The following is a 16,374-nucleotide window of genomic DNA, read 5'->3' on the forward strand; positions in this document are numbered from 1 at the left end:
TGAGATATTTTGCTTAGTGAGGCCCTTTCCAGCCACCTTGTGCCTCCTGCCTTCCCATGGAATGAGGAGATCCCAGGTCTGGAGGCCTCTTTACCCAGAGACTACATTCCTCCCTTCTAGGCCACACCCAGGTAACCATGACTCTGGAATTCCCTCCCCAAACACACACAAGTATGACTCACGGTGCCTCCTCCTCTGGTTATGAACCCAGGGTGGACTTTGTAATAAATGTGTATTTACCTTGATCTGAAAGGGGGTTAAGACATGTCTGTTTCTGGAGGCTAAGCACCAAAGTTTCATGTTTAATCCGGGTATTCACACATAACCACGAAGCCATGCAGTCCTGCAGAGCCATTGGTGGAAATCCCTTCACCTCTGCTATATAACATCACCCACTCATGAGAACAAAATTCCATCCTGTTCAGTCCCCTCCTCCACACAAAGCCAGGAGATTATACTGCCCTTGCAGCAGAGCAGGGCAGAATCCTGGAGCCATGTTACAATCCTGATCACACAGGCTCCCACTCTGTTCTTCTTTCCACAATTGTTTTGACTGTTTTAAGTCCTTTGCAGTTCCAAAGTTCCATTTAACTTTCAGAATCTCAGCTTGTTAGTTTCTACAAATATCCTGCTAGAATTCTCACTGTGACTATTTGAGAACTGATGTCTTCACATGGAGTCTCCCAACCCATGCACACAATTTATTTCTCCATTTACTGAGGCCTCCTTTTAATTTCTCTCAGCAATGTTTGTAGTTTTCAGTGTACAGATATTCACATATTTTGTGGAATCCATCCCTAAGTATTTTATGTTTTGTGAGGTTATTGTACAACGTATTACATTTTTGACATTTTTTTTTGTTGTTAGTCTATAAAAATACAGCATGTTTTTGAATATTGTCATTGTTTCTTTACTTTGGCTAAATTCACTTGCTAGTTCTAGTAGCTATTTTGGATTTTCATTTCTACATAAGAAGCAAATAAGAACAGTTTTCCTTCATTTCTTACAATTTGTATGTCTTTTACTTTCTTTCCCTTTTAATTGTGCTACCTAAGATCTTTGACACAATGTTGGATAGAGTGATCTAGAATGAGCATCCTTCCTTGCCTTCTTCCCTAGTGTAGGGAAACTATTCAGTCTTTCAACATTGAAGTTTGGTATTAGTTGCATAGTCTTCTTTGGTACCTCTTATCAAGTTGAGAAGACCTCTTCTGTTGTCAATTTACTTGGGAGATACATCTATACACACACACACACACACACACACACACACACACACACACACACACTTATCATAAGTACTATATTTTTTCAAATGGTTTTATTGCCTACCTTGAGATGATCATATAATTTTTCTTCCTAACTCTGTTAATATGAAGAATCATATCAACTTATTCTGCACGTTAAGACAACTTTTCATCCTCGATCATCACGTATTATAATTTATGTATGTATGCTGCTGGATTTGATTTGCTATTTTGTTAAGGATATTTTTTATCCTCTATTCATGAAGTATACTGATCTATAATTTTCTTTTCTCATGATGTCTTCATCCGATTTTGGTAACAGGAAATTGCTAACCTCAAAAAGCAAGCTGAAAGTGTTTTCTCTCTTTTCTGAAGGACTTTGTGCAAAACCAGTATTTTTTTTTTATCCAAGTGATAGACATCTCTAGTAAATCTCTCACAACTTTTCTTATACGCAAATTTAATCATGAAGTGATTTTCTTTAATGAATAGGACTATTGAAGCTTTTTAATTGTTCTTAATTGATTTTAGAAATCTTCATCTTTTGTGGAATTCCTCCATTTTATCAAAGTTTTCTTTTTTGCTATTTTTGTTTTATTTTTGGTTTGGTGCTGGGGAAGGACCCAAGGCCTTGTGCATGCTAATGAAAATAACTGTGTTTCTCGAATACTGGGTTGAATCTCCAGCTCTCATCTAAGTGTTTGAATCTATAAAGTTGTTCTTAATATTTCACTGTGGAAATTGGAAAATGCTATCCATCAGGTATGCTTCCCCTGGAGCACCAGGTATTCTTTACCAGCACAACAGTGTTGGGAGCTACTTTCTGTTCACCTCCAGTGGCCCTTCATGGCATCCCTAAAGCACCATGGGGTCACTGCTCAACACTGGAATTTCAGCCAATACTTCAACCTGTATCATGAAGGAATTATAAAGATTATTCAAAGTGAAGTGATTTCCAAGGAAGTGTGAGTCACCTTTCTGGGGATGAGACTAGAAGGACAAGAGGCACAGCTAACTGAGTTAGGTCTCATAAACAATTTTTTTTTTTTACATATAAACACAGAACAGATGATAGTTTCTTGGCTTCCTATGCTGATCTCCTCTTAATAGTATGGTCATCAGCAAACCCAAAATAGGTTTGAACTCTACTACCAGGGCATGAATATGAAACAGAAATAGTTTCACGTGGACAGGCTAAGTGATACTAGAACGTTCTGACACTGTAAAGAAGTTGCTTCTCTGGCCAGGATGAATGGCCAGCTATGCCCCATGGCACAGCTGCTGCTTCTTGGCTTCCAGGACCAGAATACTGTATTTGAACGAAGAACAGAAGGAACACAGTTACTTTCCAGTCCTTCAGGTTTCAAGAAAACGTACTTGAGTGACAGCTAACATCAATGCCCCATCCATACCCCTAGAATGACTGGAAACTAATGCCAAACAACAAAAACTCTGGACACACAGTTTGCCTTTTTTTAAAAGCAGTTTCTCATATGATAGCTGACAGAAGCCTAAACTTCAGCTTTAGCACACTTCTAAGAAACTTTCCTGATTATGTTTTTTTCTTTAATTTAGAAAAGCCAATTAAAATGCAAAGGATGTTGTAGAGAAATACTCATTTATAAGGGCCAAGTTGCATGATGTCAGACATCCAAAGAGAGAAGGAGAGGGGAGAAAAAGAAATATATCTTTAAAAACTTCAGCTTCAGCATTCAGATATGATTTTATGAAATTGCTTTCCCTTTTGCTATTTTGGCACTCAAATAATCAAACGCTCATAGGAAAAACATTCAAATTTGGAGTGGAGAGTTGTCACCTTGTTTAGGGAGTTTCTTTCTCATATTTGTTCTTTCCACATGTGTGCTGTGGCTCTGAGGCCATCTTTAGAGATGCCTCCAATTGCAACTCCTCTTTCCAAACAGGAAGCACAAGCATGAGAATGTTGTGTTTGTGTGACCTGCTCTGTTCTGATGGCCCTTATGCACAATGAATGTCTCACTTTGCTGTGACCCTAATCCTGTCACCTTCATATTGGGGAGATTTTGAGTCCCTACGTTGTCTCCTCCTGGCTTCTCTCCCTCAACAACACTCTCAAATTTAGAAATGCAGAGTAAAGCACAGGACTCTCTAAAATGTCAGTGATTTTTGTTCCAGAGTACAGCAAGCTTCTAGAACTGCTTTCTAGAAATGTGATGTGGAATTCCACTCCTTATAATTATGACTCTGTTATATTTTTTATGCTATGCATTTTGCCCAAATTACCTTAAAACCAGCATCTCCATGAAAAGAGTTTCTAAAGCACATGTTGATGTTATTCCTCCCCCCCGCCCCGCGACTTTCAGTTACCACCTTTTTGGTAGAGCTATAATCTATCCATATTTATCTACAGTTAGGTCCTTAATTATCTCCACTGACTAAGTCATGTGAGAATAAAAACCCAACTCCTACAAGGGCCCATATGGTTTGGTTCCTGCTTTCCTCTCCAACCTCAGCTTGTGCTCCCTAAACTCCAACTGGCAATTTGACTGTTCCTAAAAATTACTAAGCTCTTTCCTGCTTCAAGGCCATAGCCTTTCCTACTGCCTATGCCAGGAATTCTATTCCCCCATTTTCACGTGGCAGGATTCTCTGTTCCTCTGGATCTATCTTCAACAGCACCTCTGCAGGAGAACCCTCATAGATCACTTGACTGTGTTGCTATTTCCTATCATAGACCTTGATAGAAAAGAGGCTGTTTCTGTTATTATTATTGTGCAATTGCTCATTGTCTGGCTCCTCTAGGAGAAGTGAATTGTCAGAGAACAGGGACTCATGCATCTTGTTAGTTGCATATTCCCGACTGCCTGGCACACAGCATGTATGTGATACAAATTTGTAGGATAAATGAATAGAGACATTGCTGCTCCCCTTGTGGGCCAGACTCCCCAACTCCCACAGGAGCAAGTGTCTCATTACTCCTTCAATTTTCTTCTGTTGACCTAGAATTTCTCCTTCATGTTGTCCCCAAGTGTGTAAGGAAGAGAAAGCCTCCTTTCCTGGCCACTTTCACACTTCAGTCCTTCTCAGATCTCTATCAGATACTCTCTCTTCCCCTGTGAAAGTCTTCCACCATCCTGCAGTAATACCCTGGACTTCCAGATCAAGCTGGAAGACAAAAAAAAAAAAAAGAATAAGGAGAATAAGAAACAGAAATATAAGTGATGAATGTGAGAAATACTCATTATCCAAACATCACTCTTTAGAAAGGCTGCCTGCCAAGGGCTCAGAAAATTGACAAAGGACTGGGGAAGACTCTCTGAGGAAGAAACAAGATCCTACTGCTCCCTGGCTGAGTGAGCAGAACAGAGAGCTCTTCAAGGTGGCACTCCCTGGGGACATTCAGTGACCCTTGCTGGGAACATGATGGCTTGACATGCAGGAAGACTAGGAGGTGCTCTGATCCCTGTATAGCTTAAAGGTGTGGAAACGGGCCAACGTGTCATCTCTGTGAGAGCAAGGGCGGTATGGTAAGGTCAACAAGAACAGATCAGTGCAAACAAACCTAAACACACAGCCCTGTGAAACCAAGCACCTGACGAAACCAGGCACACGTCACTCATACAAAAGGACCATAACAACATAAGTCAGGGAGAGAGGAATGAGCTGAGTGCAGAAAAGAGCCATCTCCACAGCAGGATGCTGGTGGGAAATAGATGGAAATTAAGCTGCCCTCGCTCAGTTCCAGAGGTGTCTCCACTTCTGTCCTTTCACAAAGCACTAGAGCAAGAAGAACAAACTCACTGATGGATGAGCAATCACAGGACAAGAAATAGTATCAGAGACACTCCCCCCACACAGACCTAAAGAAGAATGGGACAAAAAAGGCAAACGAACAATACAAACCAAAAAATAACTCCAATACAGGTATATTTTATGATCAAATAATTCTCCATTGAAGAAAAGAGGTCAAAGAAGAAAAAATAAACCTGAAGATAAGACAATGCTTTCAAGAAGCCGGCAAAAGTGAGTGGAAAGGATTTAATAAAGAAATAAAATATAAAAGGTAAAACCTAAAGTCATGTTAGAAGCAGGAAAAGAAAAGTGACCTCTGGGAAGACAGGTGGGGTTGAGTTTTCTGCAGGACTGTGGACTGCATACACTGAAAACCCAGCCTGCTGAGAAACACTAGGTGCTAAATAAATTACCACACATACACTTTCAAATGTACTGCTGAACACACAAGAAAGGAAGGCACATCATTAGGAGCAAAAAAAAAGAAAAGAAAAGTTGGGGGAAAACAGAACAGTAGAAAACACAGGATCTGGGATGGGACCACCTGGGAGGCAAATTCCAGTACCAGAACCAGCATTCTGTGGAAAGAGGTAGACCAGAAGGCCTGCTTACACATAGTCTAGGGAAGAACAGGAAACAGAATTGGGGGCCATATTACAAAGGGATTTTGATTTTATCCTGCAAATAAAAGGTGATAGAGTGGCACGAACTTGGGGGGGTCTGACCAACAGAGGGGCTGTATCTTCAGTGAAAGAAGAGTCTGGAAAAAGCACTCTCGGTCAAGTTTAAGAAATTGTTTTCTATTCCTAATTACTAAGATATTTTAATTTTGCTTGAAAACTTTGAATTTCATAGAATTTTTTGTGCATTGAGAAAATCAGTTTTCCTCCTTTATCTTAATATTAATGAAAGCTAAAAGTGGTAACTAAGCAAGGTCTATAAAGTTGAAAATAAATTTTATATCAATTCCAAGTTTCCTTTAGTGGATCCTGCAGTACCTCTCTGGGACCTCCTTCTGGGGCTGATGTACCCATCCCTCACCATTCGGATTATAAATTGCTGGCAGTTCTGCTACAAGCCTCACTGGGAACTGCCCTCAACCCTAGGCAACTGCTTTGTCCAAGGTCACGCTCCCTCCTCCAGGGCAGTCCAAATCCAAGGACTGATGCAAGGATACAAAGACCCAGCCTTGTTGCCTCAATTGAGGACAACTCTGAAGGGCCAGCCCAGCTCTAGAGCCCTCAGAATACCTGTGTGACCACTGCAGTGTGGGTCAGCCTCCACACTTGCCCAGTGATGTCTTCCTTACTTCCTAACAGGTTCATCTAGTGTTCCTTCCTTCTGCATGATTCTACATCTGCTCTGGTTTGAATATGGTTTGTCCCTCTCATCACCCAAATTCACACAAGAATTTCATCCATAAATTTTATGTTCATAGAATTAAGAAGCTGGAACCAATTATGATGTTTAGAGGTGGTACCTCTGAGGAGTAGTTAGGTTTAGATAAAGTCACTAGGGTGGAGCCCCCACCACCAAGTCCTGGGGGCTTTATAAGAGGAGAGCATAGACACACGTAAACCTGCACTCTCTGTCTTTTGCCATGTGACACTCTGTTACCTCGTGACTCTCACAGTGAGTAAGCCATAACCAGATAAAGTCCTTGGACCTTATACCTCCATAATTATGGGCCAGAATAAACATTTTTTTCTTTATAAAGGAGCCTGCCTCAGTTTATAGTAACAAAAACCAGACTGATACACCATCTCAGAGCCTGTTCACAGAGTCTAAGACAATGCTGTTCATGTGGAAGTGCAACAGACAGATGTTTTTAAGCATGAAAACATTTGCAATAAAGAACCATGAAGAATAAAAATTCCTTGTAAAAGAAATCCAAAAATAAAAATAATTTACAATCCCAGCCTGCAGAGATAATCATTGTCAAAAAGGAGGGTTATATCTTTCTATGCATGTAAAATGTGTTCCACACATTATTGTATGAAATTGGGTCATACTACACCCATTCTTCTGCAATTACTTTGACTCTAAAATATTTATAGAGATATTCTATTTTTCTTAGGTGCTCCATAGAATCCCACTATATGATTGTGCACCATAACTTACTTAAGCACTCACTCACTTACTCACTCATGGTGTGTGCATTCTTTCCAATTTTTAAAATTTCTAATAATGCTATTATGGGTGGGTTAGGTGCATACCTTAGTGCACCTTTTTGAGTACCTCAGAGGAATATATTACTAGGAGGGGTCCGAGGTCCCACTGCCTGTTGAGTCTCCTTTCATAATGGCTCCTCTGGGATTCTCTGTGCCCAGAAACCACTTCCTCTACTCCCATTCCAAGCTATACCGCCCCTACCCTGGACTATTGCAGCAGCCTCTTGGCTAGGCTCAGTGGCTTCAATTTTCTTTTAACTTTGTCTAAGATTTATCTTGGCTTCAGAATTAACTTTGAAGAACTTTTCAGCTAAAAACCTCCAATGACTGCTTTTTATTTGCAAGATAAAATCAAAATCCCTTTGTAATATGGCCCCAAATTCTGTTTCCTGTTCCTTCTCTGGACTATATGTAACTCTGAGCTCAAACTCATCACAAGCTTCCAAGTACCCATTTCTTTGTATATAACTGTAGCTTACAATGTCTTAATTTTTTTTCTTTTTGCAAAATCTAAGCCCCATTAACTGTTACTTTCATTATGCAGCTGACTTCCTCTCTACAATTTTCTTGTCACAAGGACCTGCTAGCTCATCCAAGCCACTTGAGGGTCCCTTTACCCTCTAGGCTCCACATGTGTTGCCTACAATGTCTCCCCCAACTCACCTGCTCACCTTGACCATACAGGTGAGAGTTCAATGTGGTACCCTCCAGGAAACCTCCCCTGTGTGGCCCTTTTCTTTGCACATGCTCTAGTAGCACATTAAATTTTTCCTTCATAACACCAAGTATAATTAGATGAAACAACTGACTACATAATTACTAATTACTAATTTTTCTTCACAAGGAATATAAACTCCGTGATTGCAAAAACCCACCTTATCTCCTTTCTGTTCCATTTTCAAGCAGGCTAATCACCAGAAGCTGAAAAACAATAGAGACTGTTCCTATGTTTCCTTTACCCAGCTTTCCTACACATTCATGTAAGGTAGCACCACCTTACATAGCTATGGTCCATTTTCAAAACCAAAAAAATGGGCACTGATATAATACTATTAACTAAATTACAGATCATGTTCTGATTTCACTAGTTTTTCAATGCACTCACTTTTTCGGGGGAGGAAGAAACTGACTGCACAGTGAGATTTTATCAGATACATTTGGGTACCCAGGGCCATGAAGAATATACAGAGGATGCCATTACCACAAGGAAACTCCCCATCTGCCCCAGTGCAGTCCCAGGTTCCCCTCCATCCCTAACCTCTGGCAACAGTTGATTTTTCTCCATCCATGCAATTTAGTCATTTTAAGAACATCATACAAATGTAGCTTTTCTCAGTGATTTATTAAACCTGGCTTACATTTGTTTAGTCTCTAAAATATATGGGCCCGAGACTTTACAAGGAAGATCCTCCCTGAGAATCACAACTACCTTGAGGTAGTTCCTCAATAATAGCTACTATTATTTTTCCGGTATTACACATGAAGAAACTTAGCTTTAGAGAATTTAAATTACTTTTCAGTGTCCGAAAGTTAATGTGGTCAAGCAGAATGTGAAGCCAGATTGTGGGACAACAGGATTGAAGCTTTTAACCTCTTTAAAAATTTTTGCACATAGTGGGTACTAGATACTTTTTAATTTTTTTTTAGAAACTGGTGTTTATTTTCTGTAACTTTTCCCATTATGCTTAATAAATGTCTGCAGAAAAGCTCAACAGCTCAACACCACTCAGTGGGAGCTGCAGCCCAGTCTTAAGTGGCTGGCTGGGTATTCCAGCCTTCAGTAGGTAGTGTACCTTCAGAACAGTCTGCAACCTCAGGCTGAGCAGCAGTGAACTCAGGAGCTGGAGCAGTCCATCCACCCTGAAATTCCTCCCTGGTCACAGCTTTTTCAGCAGCAGCCTGCTCTTCCTTTTCAGTCTCTTCAGGATATCCGCAGAAATAGAGCTCAGGCATGACCTCCCATGGGAGTTCACGCATACACAGAACTTCTCGGGCCAGCATCCACATCAGATCCACAGAATGAGCTTCCCTGTTGTTGCTCAGAATGGCAATGTCCACGTAGCACAGGGGAAAGTCTGTTACACAGAGCCATGGTAGACAGATTGACACAAGATGCTTCTATAAGAGGCTGGTGGTCAGCCCTGGGATCAGTAACCACCAGAAGACATGGCTCCCGGAAGGCTGCCTGGATCTGGCTAGTGAAGGTTCCAGGAGTGAAGCAGCCAGCAAAAGGAATGGCTCCAGTGGCAGCAGCAAACTTCAGCACAGCCCGCCGGCCAGTATTCCTAGAGGATATGACACGGACATCAGTAGGGTTTTCGGTGGCAATAATGGCACGAGCTGCCAGAAGATGCTAATCCCAGGTCCTCTTCAGATTTCTGATGAAGATGCCATCACATTTTCTTTTGTAGATATATTGTTCCATCTGGAAATCAAGGTTGGTGCCACCTAAGTGGGTTCTTGTTGCAAGGAATTTGAGGATATCCTCCTTTGTCTGCAGCACGTCAGACACTGTGAAAGTTTCCCTTTAAGTTACAACAGCAATCAAGAACAATGCTCTTGGGTAGTGGTGGTGGTGGGAGGGGGGTGTTACTAGATATTTTTGAATAGATTAATAATTGGGTGAGTGAATAAATTAAATGCCAGAGACTATTTCACAGCTGATTTGTGGGCCCATGGAAAAGCTTGCATTAAGTAGCAATGTTAACAATTTTTATTGAGCAAATGTGGCTAATCGATGTGATTAATCATTCTAGAAAAAAAAAGTATGATGTATGGGGGAAAAATCTGTAAAGCTGCTCTTCTGGATCAAACATCTATGACAGCAGCATGGAATGCAGACAACTTTGGAGAATCCTTCCTTGTCTTGCTAGAAATAAGCACACTCTGGGAATCTTAAGCATGTCAGTAAGGACTGTCTGACAAGGCACATATTATCTCTAGAAAGGTCACAGCCACAGGATAGAAAAGCAGTACTGATTTAGAATATTTGTTGGTCCTAATATTTGAGTTTGCCTTGCACCTTGGATCCCTACACTGACCTGCCTGAGAAGGTCAGCTTGTATGGACAGGTGTAATTATGGTTTGAGTCTAGTCCATCCCCACCAAAACTTATGTGAAGCATGGTCTTCAATGAAACAATGCTGAGAGATGTTTGAGCCCTTAAGAGGGATTAAAGATTAATGCTTCTCCCACAGAAATGAGTCCTAGCTCTTTCAGACTTGGGTTGGTTGCCAGGAGGGTGGGTTGTTATACAGCAAGCTGGTACTTCCTCTTAGTCTCTCTCTTCCGCATGCATCTGCTTTCCCTTTCCACTTTTTCCACTATGAAGTGAGCTGCCATGAGGCCCTTCCCAGAAACCAACCAACTGCCAGTGCCATCTTGTTAGGCTTCCAGAACTGTGAGCTAGATCACCTTCTTATTTATGATGTTCCCAGATTCAGATATTTTGTTCTGTTAACATAAAACCAACTAAGATAGATGCCTACCACCAGTCCTCTGGATTTGTGGATGGAGTCCCCAGAGGTTATTCCCTGTGTTGTCCTTGGGCCTATAGGCTGACACCTTGCCAATCATGCCATGTTCCTCTAGTTCTGTTTTTTCTTGGTTTGGGTGTTTTCTTTCTCTCCAGGAGACAAATTGCCTGAGGCTAGCCTCTAGTGTAACAGTCTTCTTTGGTGAAGAGAGATGTTGGAAGGTTTACTGCACAGCCTAGAAAGCATCCTGGTTAGTAAGGTGGTGTGTGCTGTGAAAGGGTAGACTGTGGAGAAGATGAAGCCCAAAGGAGGAAAAGACAGTTCACTTTGTGGTCACCCATCAAGCTGCAGACACAGGGGCTGAGAAACTTGAAGGTACCACTGCTATAAAGAATAAATCAGGGGCTGGGGATGTGGCTCAAGTGGTAGCACGCTTGCCTAGCATACGTGAGGCACTGGGTTTGATTCTCAGCACCACATTAAAAAAATAATAAAATAAAGATATTGTGTCCACTAAAACTAAAAAATAAATATTAAAAAAAGAATAAATCAGAGGTAGTTGTGATTCAAATGGAAAACTACAAAGATCACAATCAACTGCACACGGAATGAAAAGGCAATCAGACACTCCAGAAAGACCCAGGGTGGTGCACTGGTTTCAATGGGTACAAAGGAAACAGTTCTCTTTCACTTAGGTTAACCCTGGTATATGTGATGCAACTGTTAGAGTTAAGATGACTTCTGTAATTGAGATGTTGATACAAGGAATATGTGTAGTAAGAGGCACAGGTGAACTTATTCTTGACATTAGACATGGAGTGGAAAGGGGTCAAGGAATTGCCATCTAGCTTCATGTTGGAATAAATGTCCTGAGTTATTTTCCCAGTACAAAAAAAATCATGTACATTTAGAAATCTAAAAACATTCTTTCTTTAAAACATATGAGTTGAATGTGAAATCATAATGGACTCCATAAAACATTTAGAAATAAACATGGAAAATACAAACATTGTCAGATATAATTAGTATGTTAATCGAGGAAGTTTACAGGTTTTCATACTTACATTAGAAAATAAGAAACAGCAAAAATTAATAAGTGGTTAATACATCTTTTGAAAAGCAGCCAAAAAACTGAAGAAATAGAAACAAGCAGAGAAGACAGGATTGATGAAAAAATGCCCAGAAGTTCGAATATTTTGGAGATCACAGATTAATTCTGCAAGAGTGGTAAAGAAAAGAAGAGAGAGAGGAAAAATAAATACAAATAAGCAATATTAGGAAGGAGGAAATTCCTACAGATAACCTGAGAACAAAAACATAAAAAAACTTATGAACAAGTTTGACATTAATTTACAATCTGATGAAATAAAATTTTTATTCAGAAAACACTGCTCATTAAAACTGACTCAAGGAGAAATACAAAATCCAAATAGCCTCATAATTATGAGATCAAATTAGAGGTTAAAAATCTTCCCAGAGTGTGTATGCTAGACATAATAGTGGTTTCTACCAAACATTCAGAGAAAAGATGATTCCAATCTTTTACTCAATTTTTCCAGTGGATAAAAAGAAGGGACTATGTCCCATGGCACTTTATGAGGCTGGTACAATAATGATGTAATAATAGAAAGGAACATGATAAGAAAGGAAATCATCATTCATGAACATGTGCAAAAATCCTAAGCAAAATCTTTAAAAACATATACCCATCAATGTTTATAAAATGCACTGTATCAGGAGCAAGTGAATTTTATCCTAAGGATGCAAAATCGCTTTAATATTAGAAAACCATATGTAACTTACTACATTGATAAAAATAAAAGGAGAAAAATTTGATTACCTCCACAAGGGCAGAAAAAAAATCTGATAAAATTTGGCAATCATTCATGATGACAATTCTGGTAAGTAAGAAATACAAGTCCTTGCTACAGGATAAGGCTGGCTGGAGTCTCACAGACTGAGGTCACCACACACACTGGTAAGTTGGCATTTCGTCACAGCAGGTGGTTGGAGAAGTGTCACCCTAAATGATCTCTTACAAATGTGAATCAGGAGCCATGTACAGAAATGTTCAGGGCAAGGTTGCCTATAACAGGCAAAAAACCGGAAACAAGCCCAATATTTATCAAGAGTAGCACAGATAATAAATTTCCCTGGTGAAAATTCTAAAGACTGGTAAGATCTTTTGAAAAATTTCTAAGATTTTTTTAAATTTAGTCTTCTCTACAAATCTGGATTGTCATGTTTAAGTCCATTACTGATTTTCATTATAAAATAAAATATGTATTGCCAGGCACAGTGGCACATGCCTATGATCCCAGCTACTTGGGAGGTTAAAGCAGGAATACTGTTAAATTCAAGGCAAGCCTGGGCAACTTAGTGAGGAGATTCTGTCTCAAAAAAAAAAATGAATAAATAAAAAGGGCTGAGATGTAGCTCAGGGGTACAGCACCCTGGATTTAATCCCTAGTATGAGAGAGAGAGAGAGAGAGAGAGAGAGAGAGAAGAAGAAGAAGGAGGAGGAGGAGGAGGAGGAGGGGGGGGGACATTTATCACCTCCAAAGTTCCCAGGAAATCTAAGTTAGAAAGTGCTGGTGAGAAAGAGGGGTAGAGCAGACCTGTTCCTAACTTATGCTATAAAATCCTATTTGTTTATTATTTTTCTCTCTGAAACTTTTCTTAAAACTAAATCTTTTCTCCTGACTTTGGTTTGTGAACAACTCAAATTCCTTCTATGACTTTGAATGTGTTACCACATCCTTGGAATTTCAAGAACCTGAATTTTCTGGCCTCTTGAAGGAGTATTTGCAATGGGACAATATCACACTACACCCACAGATACTGTCATCTAACACAATATTCTCTGTGGCTTTAGGCCAACAGAAGTAAACTGACTTTCTTTGACTACATATCATGTGTCGCTTTTGTTGACCTTTAAAATAACCCAGGTAATTTGGACTTTTCTGCTCACATTTCAATACCAAGGTTTTGACAGTAGGAAGTCCTGAATCCAGTTAGAACCCAGATCTGTGTGTCTCCAGATCTGGTGCTCTTTGGATTGTATCTGGCTGTCTTAAGCCTCTCACAAGGGAGATCTACTGATGAAGTGATCATCTTAGCAATAAATAACTGACTCCGCTTTTATGAGTTCAAAGTTAGATCCATTTTAAATTGAATTCCACATCAAAATAAATAAACAAGGCTTCTTTTACACTCTGTCAAGTGGTAATAAATAAAATAATTAAACGGATACCCATAAACCTCAAACAAGGCTATTTTAACTCATCAGTTAGCATTGATATTTTTGCTTTAAAAAAAAACTATATGGACCTTGTGTCTATCATAAAATCACTTAATAATCGCATGCCTATGTATTGCTCTTTTTTTTTTTTTAAATAAAAGGGGACTATAGTCTAGTTACAGATACAATTACATTGTCACAAATATCCTCAGGGTAGCTCTAAGTATATAATAGAGATCCAACTAACGACAACCAGAATTTAAAGTTACCATCTGAGAATAAAATTAAGAAAAATCTAATTTAATAGAATCTAATGAAAGTTAATTAGATTATCCTTTTGCAGAGCATACTATGTTAGAAGACTGTGTCAATGAGTGCCTACATTCAGTGACTCAGGTATAATATCAGAATGACAGAATACCATTGACCTGAACACTACAGTAATAGTGAAAGGTAAAGTCTACTCAAATGAATTACAATCTTCCCAAGGAAGGTTTGTTGACAGGAGAAATGGGGTCATAGTGGTGAGTAGCCTTATAGGTACTGAAGGGCAAGAATTCGTCTCTAACTTTACACAGATGAGGGTCCCTTGGTCACTGAAGAAAACATTCTGGCCTACCTAGTAAGTTAATCCTTCAATACAAAAAGATACATCCAACTCTAGTTTTGATCACCCGTCATTAAAATCATTCAATTATCACTCCTTGCCTTGATCTCAAGTTCACCCAGTAATCTCCTGGCATCCTTCTGGCTTTTTCAAAGTTATTTTGCCTGTTGAGGGAGCTTGGGCAGATTTTAGTCTACCTGAATATTTTTTTCCTCCTCATAAATGACTTATCCTTCTGATTTAAATTTTAGAATGTAATTACTTAATTGGTAGGAGTAAACTGACCAAAGAAGAATTATCTTAACAAAAACTGACCAAACCAAGTGTTTAGATTTTGGTCCTGGACTACAGGACATTTGAGTTCTTGTCCTAGCATACCAGAACATCGCCAGAGGAATGCCTTCAAACTGCTCTGGAGAAAGGACAGGAGGAGGAAGGATACGGCTTTCTGTTTTGTTACTTTCAAATTATATACAAACTAGGAAAATATGCCACACCCCATACAAGAGTGTACAATGGCAATTTGTGTACATAGTTAGCAACAAGAAAAACTATGGAGACACTGATGTATTTGTTTCATGGTATCATGCATATCAAGAACATATTGTTTCTTTTTTCTCTGAGTGATTTGCCCTTTAATTTAGGACACGAACATTCCTAATTGGGAATGCTTTTGCAAATATGAATGTTATTTATTTCCCAAATATAAGTAGTTGTCTGAGGGCTTTCCTAATATGTTTTGTGGGTTTTTCTTGTTATAAAAGTGATAAAACTACTGTGGGAATTTGTGCAGATTTTTGTTTTTGCCTTTAAATCTTCTCTCTGATGACCTACACTGTATACCAAAGCGAAAGGCGTCAGCAAGCAAATGTTCATCACTGGAACCAAAATGGCTCAAAGATGCAACCCAACTGTCAGCAGTCTGTCTGCCTGGCAGCACTTTGAACTTTCTCCCCCTTGGCATTTGATGCACCCTAAATTCGTTGTCAACTGCTTACTTAGGGCCCCTTTAGAACTGCTGATCCATTATAAGATTTTTCGTTTTGTTTTGTTTGTGACAGAAGAGCCCTTCTTGTCAATTGAGACAGGAGGTTTTACCAGACTAATTACTCTGAGGATCAGCAAGCAGTTCAGGAAGGTACCAGGTTGGGGAAAGACATCTGCTTTGATGCTGATCTATGAAAGAAGCCAGGGAACCCAAAGAGAACCAATGTCATGTGGGTGAGTTTTTTCCCCTGAACCTTTTTCTTCTTTTTCCTCCCATCCTACCTTTTTGCTGAGACTCTTTAAGGACAAATGCTGTTCATCCAACATTCCTAAACAAGTCCAATATGGCAGGCATCTTCTCTAAACAGGTCAGAAGCCCAGCAAGAACAAGCTGCTATGGCCAGGATGGCAGCATCTCTCCCTCCCCAAAGGACCCCAGTCCTCTTCCTGGCATTACAATCTGTGGGGGCAAGTGACTTCCTGTCACCTAATGCCTCTTGGTTATGTAAGATCCCCTTCTACTGTCAGCGAAGTCACATGATAATGGTTAAAAGAGTGACAAGCACTCAATATATGTTAACTGAATTCACTAGAAGGTCTATCAAAGGTTTCTGCATCTTTCTGGTTTTCCTCCCCTTTCCAGATAAAAAGGTTAAGAAAATTGCACTGTTTTGCTTACATCATGATATAGAAAATACCCAAACAGGCAAGATTATTTACAGGAGGCCTTTGATGAATAACACTGAGGCCCAGAATGCTGTGATGTTTTCTGATTAACTGACTTGACTTACGCCACCTCAAGTCCTGGTTGAAAATGGGTGGAGGTATAAATTACAAATTTAAAAAGAAAAGCAGATTTGGCTGAAAACTCACT

General features: G+C 39.7%; 1 protein-coding gene and 1 pseudogene across 17 annotated transcripts in view; both read right to left on the reverse strand.

The window, feature by feature from the left end:
• The window catches only part of Aig1 (androgen induced 1), a 237,461-nt gene that overhangs the window by 155,970 nt on the left and 65,117 nt on the right, over positions 1–16,374 (reverse strand). The window contains exon 3 of one of the 17 annotated variants that reach the window (XM_040283413.2): positions 10,498–11,881. The exons of the other annotated variants lie outside the window; for them this stretch is intronic. Coding sequence (XP_040139347.1) covers positions 11,876–11,881 — 6 coding nt within the window. The 3' untranslated portion in view covers positions 10,498–11,875. Of the gene's footprint in view, positions 1–10,497; positions 11,882–16,374 lie in introns of those variants that run through there. 17 annotated transcript variants of the gene reach the window in all.
• Positions 8,513–10,313, reverse strand: LOC120889152 (small ribosomal subunit protein uS2 pseudogene; annotated as a pseudogene).

The sequence above is a fragment of the Ictidomys tridecemlineatus genome, chromosome 8, assembly GCF_052094955.1.
Source record: "Ictidomys tridecemlineatus isolate mIctTri1 chromosome 8, mIctTri1.hap1, whole genome shotgun sequence".
NCBI classification, from domain to species: Eukaryota; Metazoa; Chordata; class Mammalia; order Rodentia; family Sciuridae; genus Ictidomys; species Ictidomys tridecemlineatus.